The sequence below is a fragment of the Pseudopodoces humilis genome, chromosome 20 (genome assembly GCF_049639895.1).
Source record: "Pseudopodoces humilis isolate 2021_Gansu_Grassland_sample_001 chromosome 20, ASM4963989v1, whole genome shotgun sequence".
NCBI lineage: Eukaryota > Metazoa > Chordata > Aves > Passeriformes > Paridae > Pseudopodoces > Pseudopodoces humilis.
The window spans coordinates 1,638,866-1,655,010 of NC_142219.1; the positions used below are offsets into that span (position 1 = coordinate 1,638,866).

The 16,145-nt window shown below is 41.5% G+C and overlaps 1 protein-coding gene across 2 annotated transcripts in view; it reads right to left on the reverse strand.

The window, feature by feature from the left end:
• The window catches only part of AACS (acetoacetyl-CoA synthetase), a 37,649-nt gene that overhangs the window by 10,539 nt on the left and 10,965 nt on the right, over positions 1-16,145 (reverse strand). For both annotated transcript variants that reach the window (XM_088065205.1, XM_005524220.3), the window contains 6 exons: positions 11,289-11,386; positions 7,521-7,635; positions 6,932-7,013; positions 6,675-6,822; positions 2,661-2,741; positions 1,370-1,494 (listed from right to left, as the gene is read on the reverse strand). In XM_088065205.1, coding sequence (XP_087921331.1) covers positions 1,370-1,494; positions 2,661-2,741; positions 6,675-6,822; positions 6,932-7,013; positions 7,521-7,635; positions 11,289-11,386 — 649 coding nt within the window. The remainder of the gene's footprint in view (positions 1-1,369; positions 1,495-2,660; positions 2,742-6,674; positions 6,823-6,931; positions 7,014-7,520; positions 7,636-11,288; positions 11,387-16,145) is intronic.

Here is a 16,145-nt window from a genome sequence, read left to right on the forward strand (position 1 = left end):
CATTTAGTCACCATCCACCAATTCCCTTGCACAGATCATTAATGGATGTCCACTTGAGTCATTCTTGCCACACAGGATGAGATATCCTGATGATACCCTGAGAATATGCTCTCTGAAAGGAAAGTGTGGTGCATCTTCACAGAATAAGGTAATCTTCACATGTTGGAGCCTTTTTTTTTTTTAACATATTTAACATATGAGTGAGCTGGGAACAGACTGCATGATGAAGTACCACCCAGATGGCCACCGCTTTTAGCGCCAGATTACAAAAGTGAGACATGCAGACACATTTATCTTCACTTGCTTTTGGCATGTGGAAACAATGCTTAAAAATAAGCTGGGTTGTTTCTCAATTCTCTTTTTTTTTTTTTTTGCCTGTTGTTCTACCGAGGTTTCTTTAGGGGGTAAAGCATGGCTGAAGTTTGTGGGTTTCTTTTGTGGTTTGTTTGTTTTTTTTTTACTGGAAGCATTTTGACTTGGTATTAAGCTTCAGTTATAATAGCCAGAGACAAAATGTCAGTCTTTAAATATTACATGTCACAAAAGACAGTCAAGTTTAAATTATTAATCATGCAGAGTCAGAAAGCGAATCTTTTGTCATCCACTTTCCACCACAAACAATTTTAATTATCAATTAAAAATGACACTCCTTTCACTGGTAATAAAATTCAAATTTACTCCTTACATGCAGCTGGCAAAACAGGAAAGTTACAAAATAAACTTTAAAAAAAAAATCAAAGTTTAACAAAGTGTACAAAGCTAAATGCAGTCACAAGGTCTTACAGCTGGTTATCTGCTACCTGCCATTTCTCTAAGCTTCAAGAAAGGGTGCTGTGAGCATTTTCAGGCACAAAAAAAATGGCATAAAACAATTACTGAACAGCTTATCAGCAGGAATTAGGCATTATAGATAAAAAAGCAAAATATGAAAATATAAGCAGCCCTGCTGAGCCTTTCCAGTCAATTTATGTCTTTAAGTCAAAGTTCTATATTAAAATCTTAGGTTGAGCTGCTTGAAAAAAAGAACTCTTATTTACTAAAGTTCGGAGTGTGCTGAGAAATTGCTCTTCAGATTGCTCCCAATTACTGCCTTTTGAAAAGGCTGCTCTTGACAACTATTGAACCAAAAGTCTTTGTTTGCCTGGAATTCTAATACCTGACTCCAATTTGAAACAATCAGCTCTTTGTCTCTCCTCCTCTCTCAGAAAATGTTTTAGTACAAATTTTTAAAAGCAGTTCCACCCAAGGCTGAGCCAGAAGATAAACTGTGTCACGCTGTGCACGAGTTCCTGACCAAGAGAACTCCACCTTCAGTGAGGTTGTGGCAGGAGCCAGTGCCACCACCCTTTATCCAACCCTGGATACATACCCTAGTCTGTCAGTCAGGTCCCAGAGCACATTTGGTGAAGGAACTAGAGGAGATCCATCATACAGGACCACTGAAGCTCCTGTAGCAAGTGCAGACACCAGCCAATTCCACATCATCCAGCCAATCTGGAGGAGACAAGGAACTCCCATGAGTTTGTCACTGCCTGCAGTCCTGGCAGCCCCAGCACTGCTGTCTGCTGGCACAGACATTTCACCCGATTTATAGCCTTTTTTAACTCAGATGGGACAATCCCTTGCAGTAAAAAAAAATAACACTCAAAGTGTATTTGTAGATTTGTAGATTGTATGAAAAGTTGTCCCATCTTCACAGGAAAAACAGGAGCTACAGGCAACTCTTGAAGGATGCACTGGTGCAGATCTGGGCAGAAACTGGACCAGAGCATGATCCCTGCCCTCATACAAGAGCTGCCACCTTCCCCTCCCCTTACCTGAAGTTGTCCTGCTGTTAAACCCACACCACTGATTTTGTCTGATCACATCAGCAAGCAGGGCTGAAGCTCTGCTCACCCCCTCACCTGTCCCAGGCCTGCATCAGCTGCATGTTCCTGCTGGATGCTCATCTAAGTGATCCTTACAAACACCTAATGAGGTGGGGATTCCACAGCTCCCTGCACACACAGCTCCAAAGCGTGAGTCAGGAGACAGGACAACTCTGAGACAAGGCAATTACCATGATCCCTCCATGGAGATATTGCAAACTGACTAGTCATGTTAAAGTTCAGAAGGGAACTCATGAGGAAAGACATCAGCCTTTTCTAACTGCCACAGTCACAGAAGGCTTAGGAATAATTTTTTTTTTAATCACAGCATTAGAAAAAACACCCCCCACCACATAACTCCACACAGGTGAGGTTTACCCCCTTCCCTTTATCAAGCTCAGAGCTGGGCAGCTTCTTTCCTCCAAAACACAGACATAAATTCTCATCTTCAGTATGACCTAGCCCTGAAGGAAGGTGGAATCTGATTTGGAGGCGATATTGATGAGGCAGCTTGATCAATAAACCTAAGAGACTAAAAATCAATCCATTTTCCTCACCAGGTAGGTCAGAAACATTTAACATGGGTTTGACCTTTCATCAGAAAGGTCCCTGTTGCATTTTATTATTTCACCTGATTTTTTTTTTTTTTTTAACTCAGGTCGGACAATCCCTTGCAATAAAAAAATTTAACACACAAAGAAGTGTACTTGTGGATTTGTATGAAAAGCTGTCCCATCTTTACAGGAAAAAGGACATTACAGTGTTTTTAGAAAGGCCTCAAGCCCCACTTGCCGTTGTGTAGTACATGATCACATCATTGCTGCCCATGTTGCCATGAAGAATGTGTTCCTTCAGGTGCTGTATTAAGGTACCCTGCAAAAAGAGGGAAAGGAAAACACAAGATCACAGAAATGAAAAGCAAGACTCTGACAGCACATTAAGACTTAAAAACCACTAACACACTCAATAGCTTGCAGGCTGTACTCCAAGATTAAAGCAAGTATTTCCTTTAACTACAACTGAAGTAAATCCCAGAGCCCACCTAACAGCAGCAGCAATTGCATTCTCCATTTTCTCACATAACTTTTCAGCCTCCCTCATTAGACCTCAGCAATTCCCACTGCACATCACTTTTAATCCATGGAATAAACAACTCCCTTCCCTTCCAGCTCCACACAGCCATCAGAGTTGCAGAGTACTCCATGCAGACCCTAATTTTAACAGCAGGCTTTCAGCAGTCAGATTTTCCAAGGGAAGCCCTTTGACAGTTTCATTTTCAGTGTATTTGGGCAATGGGAGGAGTGAAGGACTGAGAGCTGCCATAAACTGCAGCAGCTGCTGAACATTAGCACCATGTGCCCAAATTATCTTATCTATTAACATCTAGGAGGCAAAAGACCTGACAGTACAGATCTCTTGTAAACACTGGAGTGGCTAGAAATGTGAAATGTCTCACTGCTCAGAGCATCAATATTAATAATGTCCTGGAATGTATTACTTCCTTTTGTTGGAAATGCTGCTAAACCACCTTCCTGATCATCATTAAAGCAAAACTTGCTAGGATAAATAAATCTACAGACTACTTCATTAAGTCACTTCACTGTGGTGACAAATTAATGTAGCCAATGTTAAAATAAAAAATGGTTTTTGCATTTATGCAAGGAGTCACAGTGAAACTATTAACAGCCTCATAAGCATGAAACAAGATTTACACTGAAAGAAGACGGATTACAGATAAATATTCGAAATGAAAAAAGAGTCATAAAACTGGCACATGCTTCAGGAGAAAAAGCAGAAAAACATTAAATAAAAATAAAGGAGTAAATCTTATTTTCACTTTGCTGCTCAAAGGAACCAGGTCTGAATTCATCTACTGCTGTCTGAACACCCTCAGCTGTCACAACGCTGCCATCTAGCTACAGCTGCCATCTTCTACAGCTGAAAATCACCCAAAAAAACTGGGATTTAGAAACACTGTGTCAAACTGAATTGGTGAGGTTGCCAAAAGAATTGCAGGTGTTTACATAATTACTGCATTTATAAAAGAAAGCACATTGTCCCTGCAGGAGATTCTGAAAGAGCCACACGAAGTAGCAAAATTAAAAGTCATATTCAATTAAAATAAATACCAGTTTTCTCTTTCCTTCATTTAGTTTTCACTACTTCACAGTTTTGGGACCCAAAGGGGATTTTTAACAGTGGTTTTAGGTATAGGCTATGAACAATTTCCCTGCAAAACCTGGTACATCTCGGGCTGGAAACAAAAGGACTCTGGGAGAAGGCAGAGCTGTTCTAAACTCATAGCCCAAAATGCTCTCTTGAATTAATTTATAGGACTCATTTACTTCGAGGACTTTTACAAGCCCCAAGATAAACCCCAAGAATTTCTCACTTCACAGCAGACCTGGCAGCTGATGAAGCTCTCAGTTCTGCTGGGGAGCAGCACGAGGAGCAGCCCCAGCACAGCACTTTCACACCTGAGAGAAGCTGAGCAGCTCCTCAGGGCTGGGCTCAGAGCAGCACTGCTCTCCAGTGGTGTTCAGCAGAGTCTGAGCATGGAACAGCCTCAGAGGGATTTGCCTGCAGCTACACCAGGAATCTGCAGCGGTGCAGAGGTTTAAGCCCAAGCCTTGCAAGTCCTTGAGATGGACAGACATGAGCTGAAGAGGATTTTATCTCAAAATTCTCTCTCTTTAGATAGGTGGAATAACTGGAAAGGGGCTTGATATCAATGAGACAAGAAGAACCAATGTTTTTAGGACTAAAGCATAACAATTACCATTGTCTTTCTGCAGCACACCCAACTGGTCAAGATCACATAGCTTTTCTTCCAAGATCAAAAAAAAGCCTACTCCTCTGAGTCACCATTTTTAAAATCATCTCCCATGACCTGGCTTAATTTTCTTTGTGTGTCATTTCACTGTGTAGCAAGAAGACAGACCAGATGAATACTGTAGAACTAGATAAACTGAGTTGTGAATTTAAAGTAAGCTGCTATTGGCATCTAAAATCAGAACTGTAGCAAACCAGCATTGGAGCATACTATAAATAAGCAATAATTGAAATGTCTTCTCCAAAATGTCATCTTTTCTTGCTGTTTTCACTGCCATTTGGTTTAAACTAAGGCTGGAAAATAAAACAAAGACAGGAGGCTAATTCTGCTTTTTTTAAAATCAAATCAATGCAAGTCATCCTATTAATTCCACTGGAAACAAGATTAAGCCTAGAACAAACAGACAAACCCAATAAAGTGTGTAAAAGACATCTAAGAATTTATTTTGCATGGACTTTATAGGCCCTATTCAAACACTGAGGTCCCTAATGTAACCATTTGCTTTTCAGCCAGATGTGTTTGCACCAGAAGAGAAATCATCCTGCATCACAACTACAGAGCTGCTCAGTGGGAACAGAATCATCACAAACAACAGATCTTATTCATCCATCCATCCATCACCTGCTCTCCTCCCCAGCAAGGATGAGTGGTCTGGACCTGAACTCTAAGGTAGCTCTGCACATGTTTCAGCTGGAGAGCAGAGCCATGATTCAGGGCAAGCTAACACAGGTAACATGGGAAAAGAAAGAACTTTGCAAAAGAAAAATTCTATTGTCTGATCTACAGCAATTTTTCATCTCTACTGTTTATCATCCATCACTGAACAAAACACCTGTCCTGTTTTTGCTAATCCACCTCTGCAAGTATTTAACCAGTCTAAAGCCAGCACAGCTTCAAAACAGCTGTCAAACTTCAAAACCCATCTCCTTTCTTCTTCACAAACATTGGATTTGTGTCCCAAAGGAACCATTTTTTACCTCATGTGCTACCTGGGAAGTTCTCCTACTGATTGAGAAGATATAAAGCAGAGTGTTTACAGGCAGCAAGGGATTTGTCTGTGGGCAAATCCTCCAGTCCCTGCCATCAAAGAGAGGCAAGAACACACACACTGGGGGCACAGCATCAAAGGATCCTGCCCTCAGGCCAGCCAGCCCTGCAGGATGCTCCTCCTGACTCCAAGAGCTAACAGCAGAAATGAGAGACTGGCTAAAAGCTGTGCAGTTCCATTTGTACACATTGGTACAAATGCCAACACATCCCGCCTGCCTTAAATGGGGGGAAAAAACTGCCTTCTATTAAGGATTACAGCAAAATTAAAGTTTTAACAATGCTGCAGTCACTTCCTCTATTTTAAGAGCTTTAGAACATCAGCAGCAAGTGGAAAGCATGAAGGCAAGGGTCATTCTGGCACCAGTATCAGATATTATCTTTAGCTATAACAAGACACTGCCTCAAGCAATACAATGCAAAACCTCCACTCAAGGAGATTCCAACCTCTGGCTTACTTCCTTAAAGGATTGATGAGGATGACATACTCTAAACTGATAAACATGAAGCAATGTTCAAGGTCAAAAATTATCCAGATAAGAACTGCAAGCTCCCTATGGGCCTCGAGCTAACAACGTCCAAAAATCAGTCGCAAACACCCAATTCAAGTTCTTTGGCTCTTCTTCAATTATCAGTCAGACCACTTCAACTGCTGCTTTTGTGAATGACACTTGCTCCCAGGAAACCCCTGAAATCTAAAAGGTCTCCACACTGACTTCTAAACCAAAGCATTTTATATCCTTACCCATCCTCCACACTTGCTTTCAAATAGCCACTAACAAATAAAAAGGTTCACTGCCAAGTTACTGAGAAACTGTCAGCAATCAATTCTTCCTTAAAACATATCACAGTGTGATGCTGTTAAAGGAAAAATGTAAGGCAAGCAGTTAAGCACAGCCAGTGCAGCTCCAGGAGGGAGGACATACCCCTGCTGAGTGAACCATGCATTTTGGTGCCCCTGTGGTGCCTGAGGAATACATGATAAAGAGAGGATGGTTGAAAGGCAGCTGCTCAAACTCCAGCTGGGGAGGCTGGTCTCCTTTCCCAGTGGCAAGGAAGTCTTCTAAAAAGACACTGCGTAAGAAGGAGGGGAAAAAAAAAAAGGACCATTTCAAAACTTTCTGAAAGCATTACCCCAGCCCATCTGTAAGATCACCTCTGTACCCAGCAGTGTTCCCATTACCTGTTTGGAATCTTAGAAATATCTATGGATTCTCTTGAAGATACATATGGAATCACCACCACTTTTTTTAGGTCTGGAAGCCCTGGAAGAAGGAAGAGCACAATTATTTCCTACATTCAGTTACATAAGCAAGCTTTTCTGCCTGATTGAATCATACAGTGCAATGCACTAAGTAACACAAATAATTCTGATGCGCTGAGTATTGAAACCCCAGAGGACTGAATTGTTACCCAAGATATAATTTTCTCAATGCTGCTAGCCTTTTATGTGCAAGCTCTAGTGCTGTAATACCTCCCCCCACTTGTCTTCAGCACTTTGCTTGAGCTTAAAAACACCCTCATCAGCCCCTGTTCCCCTGCTTCTACTGTTGGCTAATTTCTGATGATCTATTAAAGTTAAGCAAGAAGAAGACAGTTAAAATTATAGAAAAGACCATTCAGCTTTTACCCAAATCTCTTCTGAAAACCTCAGTGGCCTGCAGAGAAGTAAGCTGTAAAGAAGTAGCTGTAAAGAAGGAAGGACAGCAACAAGAAGTGGCAGTGCAGGCTCTGAGCGCTCACAGAACCACAGGTGGGATGCAGTGAAATACCTTTTACCACCCTCAGCAGCTTTTCCAAGTGGTTGTGCTCTTTGCCATTGTATATAACAGCTTCGACAGAGAAGATGAGCTTAGGCTGAATTTGGGAAAATCTGTCCAGTACACCCTAAAGAGAAAGAGAAAAATGTGTTCAAAATGTGAAATTGACTGCTCCAGTAAGAAATTTCAAATTTCAAAACAAGCAAGGATTAAGGACAAGAATTAACAGGAGAGTTGTTAAAAGACTGCCTGCTTGTCTTTCACTCACTCAAGATCTCTGAAGCACAACAGGTTTGTAACAATTTTTTATCACCCCCAAACACATCAACCAATGATAAAACCCCCCCAGATCACAGAACTCCCTTTATGGAAGGGCCAAGCTCACAAAGCTCTAAACAGCTAAAAAAAAATCACCTTACAAGGCAGATGAGATTTATGTAAAGAGGACAAGCAGCTGTGATGTGAGCAGGAACTGGGCACCTGATGTCCATGAAGGTGCACAGCATCATGTCCTGCAGGAAGGAGCCCCACATGCCCCAAGCTGCTGTGACAGAGCACCAGGGCTGGGGGAACAAGCAGCAGTCTTGGGGGAGAAGCATTTATGTGGTGAGGTGGCCCCCACTTGAACTGGCAGCTTTGTTCTGCCACCACTAACAAAGGTTTTTAGCAAAATAAATTGATGTTGAACACACACAGACTACCAACAAAAGATACCACAGCTCCTTTAGAATCTCCATAGCACAGCACATTCAAACGCTAAATTTTCAGGTGTCTCCTCCAGTTTACACTGTGTTCAGGAATTTACCATAGCTATCATCCTATTTGAGATTAAAACCCTTCTGGCATTTACTTTTTTCCATGTACACTGCATGCAGCAGCCTACCAGAAATGGATCTTTTTGTATTCAACAGCAAGAAGCAAATCCTTTCAATAAAAGCTCTCAGCACACTGATGTTCAAACCTCTCCAGCTCCATTACTTGAAGCATTAAGAACTACAAGATTACACAATACTGTAAATTGTCAGCTAAGTGTTCAAGAACAATCTCCTAAATCATGTTGCAGAAACCAGACTTGAGTCATCTGCTTATTCTTCCCAGCATTCTTTATTCTTCTGTTTTCTATTTTGCCCTCTACATTGCAGCCAAAATGAGAAACAAATTATTACCAAATCAGTAGATGAGAGCAAAAACATCACAATCAGCTCATCTCTGTTACACTCCTTTCCAAGCTGGGCTGCTCAGCACTGAAAAAAAAACTGCTACAAAAGGACAGGAGTCCAGTCCTGGCAATTTCTCCATGCTGTCCCTTCAGGTAAGGTATAGGGATATGGCTGAACATAAATGTATTAGCTGAGAATGTCACTTTCCCTCCTATATTTCCTTTTCCTTGCTCACATTGTAGGAAAATACAGTGACAATGCACTGACATGCACATCTACCAATTACTTTAAAACAAAAAATCACCAGAATCTGTTCTGGTAACAGAAGAAGTTTTCAAGAAGGCTCTAGTGTGTTACCTAACAAACTCAGAAATGGAGATTTAATTAATACATTACAGTTATTCTCTAAGGGAGGGTAAAATGAAGTCAGCTTTCCTGCTGCTTTGGTATACTCTCATACCTCCTCCTTTGTGGCATTTCCCAGGAGCAGACCAAGCAGGCAGACACGTGCTGGGTACATTTATATGTGTGTACACACCCTCATGCTGAGTGCAGAGCACACACATCCCAGTTCCATGCTGCCTGATGTTTAAATATTAAGATCAATGAGCACTAAGGATACTCTAAAAAGAGAAGAATCAAATCTGAAGTGTGAATCAGAAGCAGAGATGGGCTCCATTTCTCAGAGTCCTACCAAATTTGCTAACACACCCAGTTAGATTCATTAGCACTGGCAGGATCAAATCCCACAGGGCATTCTGATATGATACAAAGGCAATACAAACAGATGGAACATGTAATTGCTACACTGCAGCTTTAATCCAACCAGACAGCTCAGCAAGGAATTCCTTCCACAAAAAGCTCAGGTGTAGCAGATATGGCTCATTCTAGTCCACGAGGCTCCAGTTCAGTCCAAAAAATTGTGCAGGGCCCCACAGATGGAGCTGCACTGAGCTCACCAAAGGCTCCTCAGCCAGTTCTGGGAGCAGAGCTTCTCTATAAACTTAGAAATCCAACTATTTCTCATGCACAGGCCACCAGTTTCCCATTAATTTATGGAAATGGATAACGGGGAGTAGAGAGATGAAGCAGCAGCTGCCAAGAGTGGCGTTGTGCGTGGGAGGCAGCTCAGTGGTTCTCTGACAGCAGACTTCCTCAACGCTTGAAGCCTTTGGAGGGATGGCATTCAGAGCCTGCAGTGTGTAGGCAGCTCTGAGGAGTGACATTTCTGAGCTTCACAAAGCACATACACACTATTGGACTTCAAATGTTGAAAATGCTACGCGATTTCTCCAAGCACAAAAATCCTCGTTTGTATTAACAGGACTAATGCAACTTCACAAAAAGGAGGAATAGCTTTTCCTCAGGGTAGAAGCCACTGTCTCTGAAGGCCTCTGCTGATCTCCCTCAGAATTTTAGGATTTTAATTCGTGCCAACACATGCTGCCAAAGGAAAATAAATGATATTGATGGCACTGCAGCTCCAAGGCTGAGCTATCATTAAAAAGCTATCACAAAAAACTAAAAGCTGGGCACTGCAAACAACAGCACACCAACAAGGACAGAAAACATACCAGTCCTTTGTAATACAAGTTAAGTGAACAATTTTCCCCCAGATAAGAAATTGAATCACATTGCACAGAAAATACTCCATACCATCATTTTCTGAGCAAGCAGAAAATATTTGTAGAACAGATTGATCATTACATGCTGTAATGATTTTTTTAATCATTTTTTTCCCAATGATACACTCTCAAGTGTAAGAGCATGGACTGCTGCTGCCCTCTAGTGCTAATCCAGGAATGATTATTCCATACATTTTCCCAGCCACTGGGATTTAACACCAAAACCGAGGGTTTTATTTAAAAACTTTGTTCTCCACACTGTGCAATTAAAAAAATAACCTATATTTTTCATATATAAGCTTTTAGATAGAAGAAAGGCTCACTACCCCCCTAGAAGTTACTTAGATCTGTTGTTGATGTATGCAAAAAACTTTCCAAACAAAGCAGAATATATTCCCAAAGCTTCCAGGTCACACCCGTTCAGATGTCGATATCTCACACGCAGCGTTTATTTCTTTCTACACTAAAAAGAGTTAATCAGGTTAGTGATATTAGAATGAAATTCCTCACTGTTGGCAAATAAAGCCTTGTGGAAAAGACCAAGCAGGGTGGTGCTGAGTTCACCCTGACAGGAGGCCAAGGATGGGACTACTTAGGCAAGGAAATTGGAGTGTGGAAAGCAGAGTGTGGCTAAGCAGCCTGGGGCGGGATTTGGGAAGAAGAGCCAAGCCTCAGACAACTCTGTTGCACTGCTGCTCATTTGCATATTTAATATAATAAAAGTTCACCAAGACCATGGAGTCCATCTGAAAATATCCCAACAGTGAGCAGCTAAAGCCACTCAAACCACCAAGCTGCTAATCAGCAGCGACAACCGAAAGCGAGCGGGTTTGCGCAGCTCGCGGCAGCTGGAAAAGCTCCGGAGCGCCAGGGCTGTGCCAGGAGGTGGCAGCGAGCCTGGAGGGAACAGAACCCATCTGGCACCTGAATTCATCACCCTCACCTTGGTCTGGGACACAGAGAGGCTGCTCTGCACAGGCACTGAGGTTACTCACGTTAATGCCGAAGTCTGGGGATGTGGAGCTCCAGATGGCACCGATGCTCGCAGCGGCCAGCATCGCTTCCACCGCGTGGATGCCGTTGGGCAAATAACCTAGGGCAGAGGTGGAATGGTTACAGATGGAACAGCACTAAAAAAAAATCTATGTAATGCATACAGTAAACAGGTTTTAAAAATGCAAAATCCTAGAATGAAAACTTTACAAGTTTTCCACATAATCAATGTCGTACCTTGAAGCCAAATCAGTTACACAAGGAATTAGTAATAAATGCATTTACAAAAATAATTTGTATCAGGGTTTTTATCTACAATATTGCTCCCAATTTACAAGTGTTCCTGCTTAATTAATAAGCCTTTCAGGATAAGAGGGCAGCACACTGAGAAGAGTAACTTGGGAGAGAAAATTAATGAACTGATTAGGGTACACAGACTAAGAATACCAGCAGCATTCAGGGAAATAGAACAAGACTGTAGGAACAGCCATTAGAGAAAGAACCAGTATCTGTAAGGAAAGATTATAAATAGCTCAAGAGCAGATATTCAGCTTCACAAAGCTAAATGTTGTCTGGTAGACAGTGCCAGAATCTCAAACACAAACAAGCAAAACCAGTGTCTCAGCTGATAAGGGAGTAACAGAGTGGGACAAGCCCTGGAACATTCCCACACAAATGTGGCTCTTCAGGTTCCTCTCATTAGCTTGCAGCAAGATTTCAAGATTTAAATTCAATTTATCACGACATATAGAATAAATTAATGTCAAGAAAGTCAGATTTTAGTTTCAGTGAGCTCAATTTCAGCAGCTCTGCAGAAGGTGCTGTTGAGTCTGACTCTGCACTGCTCAGAATCCGGCCCACAAATGAAAACATGCAACTGGAATTCACAAACTACACTGAGGTGGATCAGGAGTTTCAGATCACCTTTCTTAAGCAACCAAAAAGCTGTCCAAGTACTTTAAAAAAGCACAGGATGGGTCTAGTTGCAGTACTCTGACATTTAATTAGAATTCTACATTTGGAAGCAAAACTTAAATGGCAATAAAAATGCTGTCCAAGCTGTTCAACAGCAGTGGTGGGCACTGAGACTTTGGACTGCAGGTACACCCCGAGGATCTACAGACAGCAAACACTCACCAGTGCCAGGCACTTCTTCTCAAAGAGGGATATTTATGGATGGACATTTCAGGACAGCAACTAAGATCACACATCTTAACAGCAATTTCTTCTATCTTAGTATTACCAAGTAAAAAGATACCAAGATGGATTTTTGTGAGGTTTTTGCTACATTGCTTGGAAAAGAATTCCATCCTTTTTCAACTTTTTATAAGGTGAACTTTAAAATTAAGTCTTAAACTGAGATTCTTCCTCATTCAAAAATGAGTGAAATCAGTTTTTTAAGCCAGCAGTGCCACTGCAGTTACTGAAAGCTGCTGTACTTTTGGGAGTAGTAACTTTTTAAAACAGCATTATGACTTAAGTCCAACAATGTCTGGAAAACAAACAGCTGTGAATAAAAGCCTCATGCCATGTTAAGATATAAATTACTCCCTAGAACTGCCTACAGCTTATAGTGGTTTGTTCCATGAAGTTCTTAAGCACAAAGTGCAGCAAAAGCTCGTGCCCATAAAACCATTATTTATTTTGCTATTTTTCCTTTGGGGTCAAGGCTTATACAAGGCACAGTATCCCAAAATCTCAGTGATTTTTCTTGTAAGATAAATATTCCTCCCTAAATAACTTGAAATATATGAACCAGAACAGACCAAAATATCATTTTGTGTGACGAAAGCAGTTCTTCAATGCCAAATATTTCCACTGAGTGCTTCTTGGATGTGATCATCAGGGGGCCAGAGAGCAAAGAACACAGAGATCTCTCCCCATGCTCTGGAGCAATTGTTAAAGTTCTAAGCATTCTCCATTTCACCACTGCACACAAAAGCCCTCAAGGCAAGATCACAGGTCTCTGCTGATTACTGTGAGCCAGACAATTAAATCATTACTTTCATTTGTCAGCTGGCTTTGAGGTGGTGGTTGAGTTTTGGAGGATACCAGACAAAAGTGCCCAGAGGTACAAAACCCAGAAGCCTTGCTGCTCTCTGGGATCTCACAGATTTGTCCCAAAAGCACCACAAGTAAAAATATGGGTCTGCTCTGGCTCTCCAAACAACAGAGTAAGGGCTCATGTTCCTTTTCTCTCAACAGCTGAATGACACAAACTACTTCTCCTGCCAGTCTATCGGATTAAAACTGGATTCTCATTTAGAAATAAGTAAAATTATTTTTTTCTTCCGCCCACATCTGAGATTCTCAGGCTGATCACAACAACTGCCATGTCTGTAAAGCTCCCTGCATTTGACTGTGCCCCTCGAGATACCAGCACACTCCTCAGGGTGCTCAGTGGGCTGACACAGGTCCCCGGGGTCTAAAACTGGAAAAACAGGAATGTTGCTGACAAAGAGGATGAAAAAGGCAACTTCTTTAGCTGGATTAACATCAGGCAGGAGTCATAGAGCTTGTGTACAAAAGCTCTGTATTATGGAGGAATAATGGTATTGCTGATTTAAATATTTATCATGTTTGCTCATGCATTTAACTAGAGCCTCCATGATCCTTAATATTTCAGCTACGGATCAGAACTAGGATTTGTCAGCATGGGGAAGGCTACAGAAGGTATTAAACTCTGCATCTTCCCTTTACCCCTCTCTTGAAGGTGCTAAGGTGGAAACTACCTTCTGTCACCAGAAAGGAAAGTTTTTCCTGCTTTGGACAACCTAGAAAGCAAGTGAATAAAGGGCTCAAAACAAGAGCTGGGAACACATCAAGCAGGAATACCACAGTATGACACACAAGGGTCCCAGCAGCACTCCTCCTGACTTATAAAAATGTATACAGTCTCCATAAAAACAGAGAAATGGAAGTTTTACCTGACATAAAACCTGTTGTCATTGTGCCAAGTGGCATTTTAAAAACACTGTCTGGATTTTTTTTTTTTTTAAGAGGCACTTACAGCCTGATCTGCTCAGGACTAAGTGCCTCAGCATTTTCTGTCAGTTGTTATTTGCTTAATCTAGCACACACCAAGATTACACTTACATGTGTTCATTTACGCTGCAGCACTTTAGCAACAAAATAGGTAAAAAATGTAGTCCAAAAATTGGATATAATTATGCTGGAAACTGTGGCAAAAGTCTGATTTCTCAGAGTGCTGAGAACATGTTTTATGCAAACACCTAATGCCTTCATCAAGTTTAATAAAGGTTTCCTCTTGGAAAGAGAGGCACCCAAACATTCAGTTTGGAGGAAAAAAAAAATTAAAAAAATCAACAATTGAACTGGGACCCTGCATCAAAGGGTTTTTTTTGACCCTTGAAAGAACACATCAGGAGGAGGGAAAATAGGTAGCAGCAACTAAAATATCTTCTCAATGTCATATTATTGAACTACACCATTCTCAAACTGAACAGAATTCCAAGACCAGACTCCCATTTTCCCTTTCCAGCCTTTCATACTCCTGCAGGACTTGCAAGCGGCCACCCTGCCTAACACGACTGTGGCCTGAAACTATTAGTGCCCCACTAATCTTCTTACAAAGCTAGCTTTAAAACCCACGTAAGCAACCAGGGCTAATACAGTTGCTATAGATAAAATAGCAGCTTTAGACAATGGAGTTCATGGATGTTCTGTTGAGGATGTTTTTGTGTGAATGCATGGGGAAGATCAGATTGCCTTTAACTGCTGACTTGTAACAGAGCAAAGCTGGCTACTGGGATAGGATAGAAGCAACCTATCCAGAGAGGAGAACCATCATCTCAGTTGTATTTTATTCTTATTTTAGACATTGTTGTTTGCCAAACAGAAGGGCAGTGGGAGACCAGGAGTACATCACGTGTGGATGTGGGCAGCTTGCAGTAGGTGTTCTGTGCCTCACCCAACTGTTCAAGCACCACTGACAGTACTGCAAGACATCTTCAGAGGAAGAAAGATGTTTCACAACACATCTGCTTCAATTATGCTCACTATTAAGTGCTCTCAGTGATGGAAAGGGAAGACTGGAATGAAATCAAGCTGGAAAAGTGATGACACCACTGCCTGTCCACCCACGCTCACCCACCTCCAGCTTCAACATACTATTACTGTCATGATGCAACCATGAATTGTATTGAACAAACTAGGGGGTATGTTAAGTATAATGAGAAGTTAAAACAGTCTTGTCTTAGAGGCAGCAAAGCATGGAGATGAAATTCACAGGAAAACAACGGTAATAGTCTCATGTGTAATTCTAACAGCTCAAATTTTAAGAGAAAGTGTCAACAAAGGGTGTCAGAACCTGACAGGCTGACTACACGTTAGGCAGCCGTAATGAAGTTCATAGAATATCTCCTTTCTATTTAAAAACTGATTTTTCAGAAGCAGTAGAAGCATGCCCTGTGCTACCACTATGAACCACAGTGGGAATTACCTTTCCCTCTGCCATCTGCTCAAAATTCTGGAACAAATTACATCCCTGGGGATTCCGGCAAGTTTTGGATAGCCTGATTTTTGATACCATGAGTGGGTGCAAGACTCCAGCTTCCCCACCCAACACTTCATGTCTCTTCCCCAACTCAATTTGGGAAGCTCCAGCCCCTGACTGCAACGTTACAGTTGAGTTCTTCCAACGACTGCCAATATCCCCAGGCATAGCAGAGAAACAGAGGAAAGAAGACCCCATAGAAGTAACTAAAGGGACTTTATTAATACCTTAAAAAACTATCAACTATGCTTTTTAATTTAAATGAGAGGTAAGCCAGCCACCAAAACAAGAAACATTCGAAAATCAGCCAGCCTGCAGTGCTAAACAAGACAGTCATTAACTA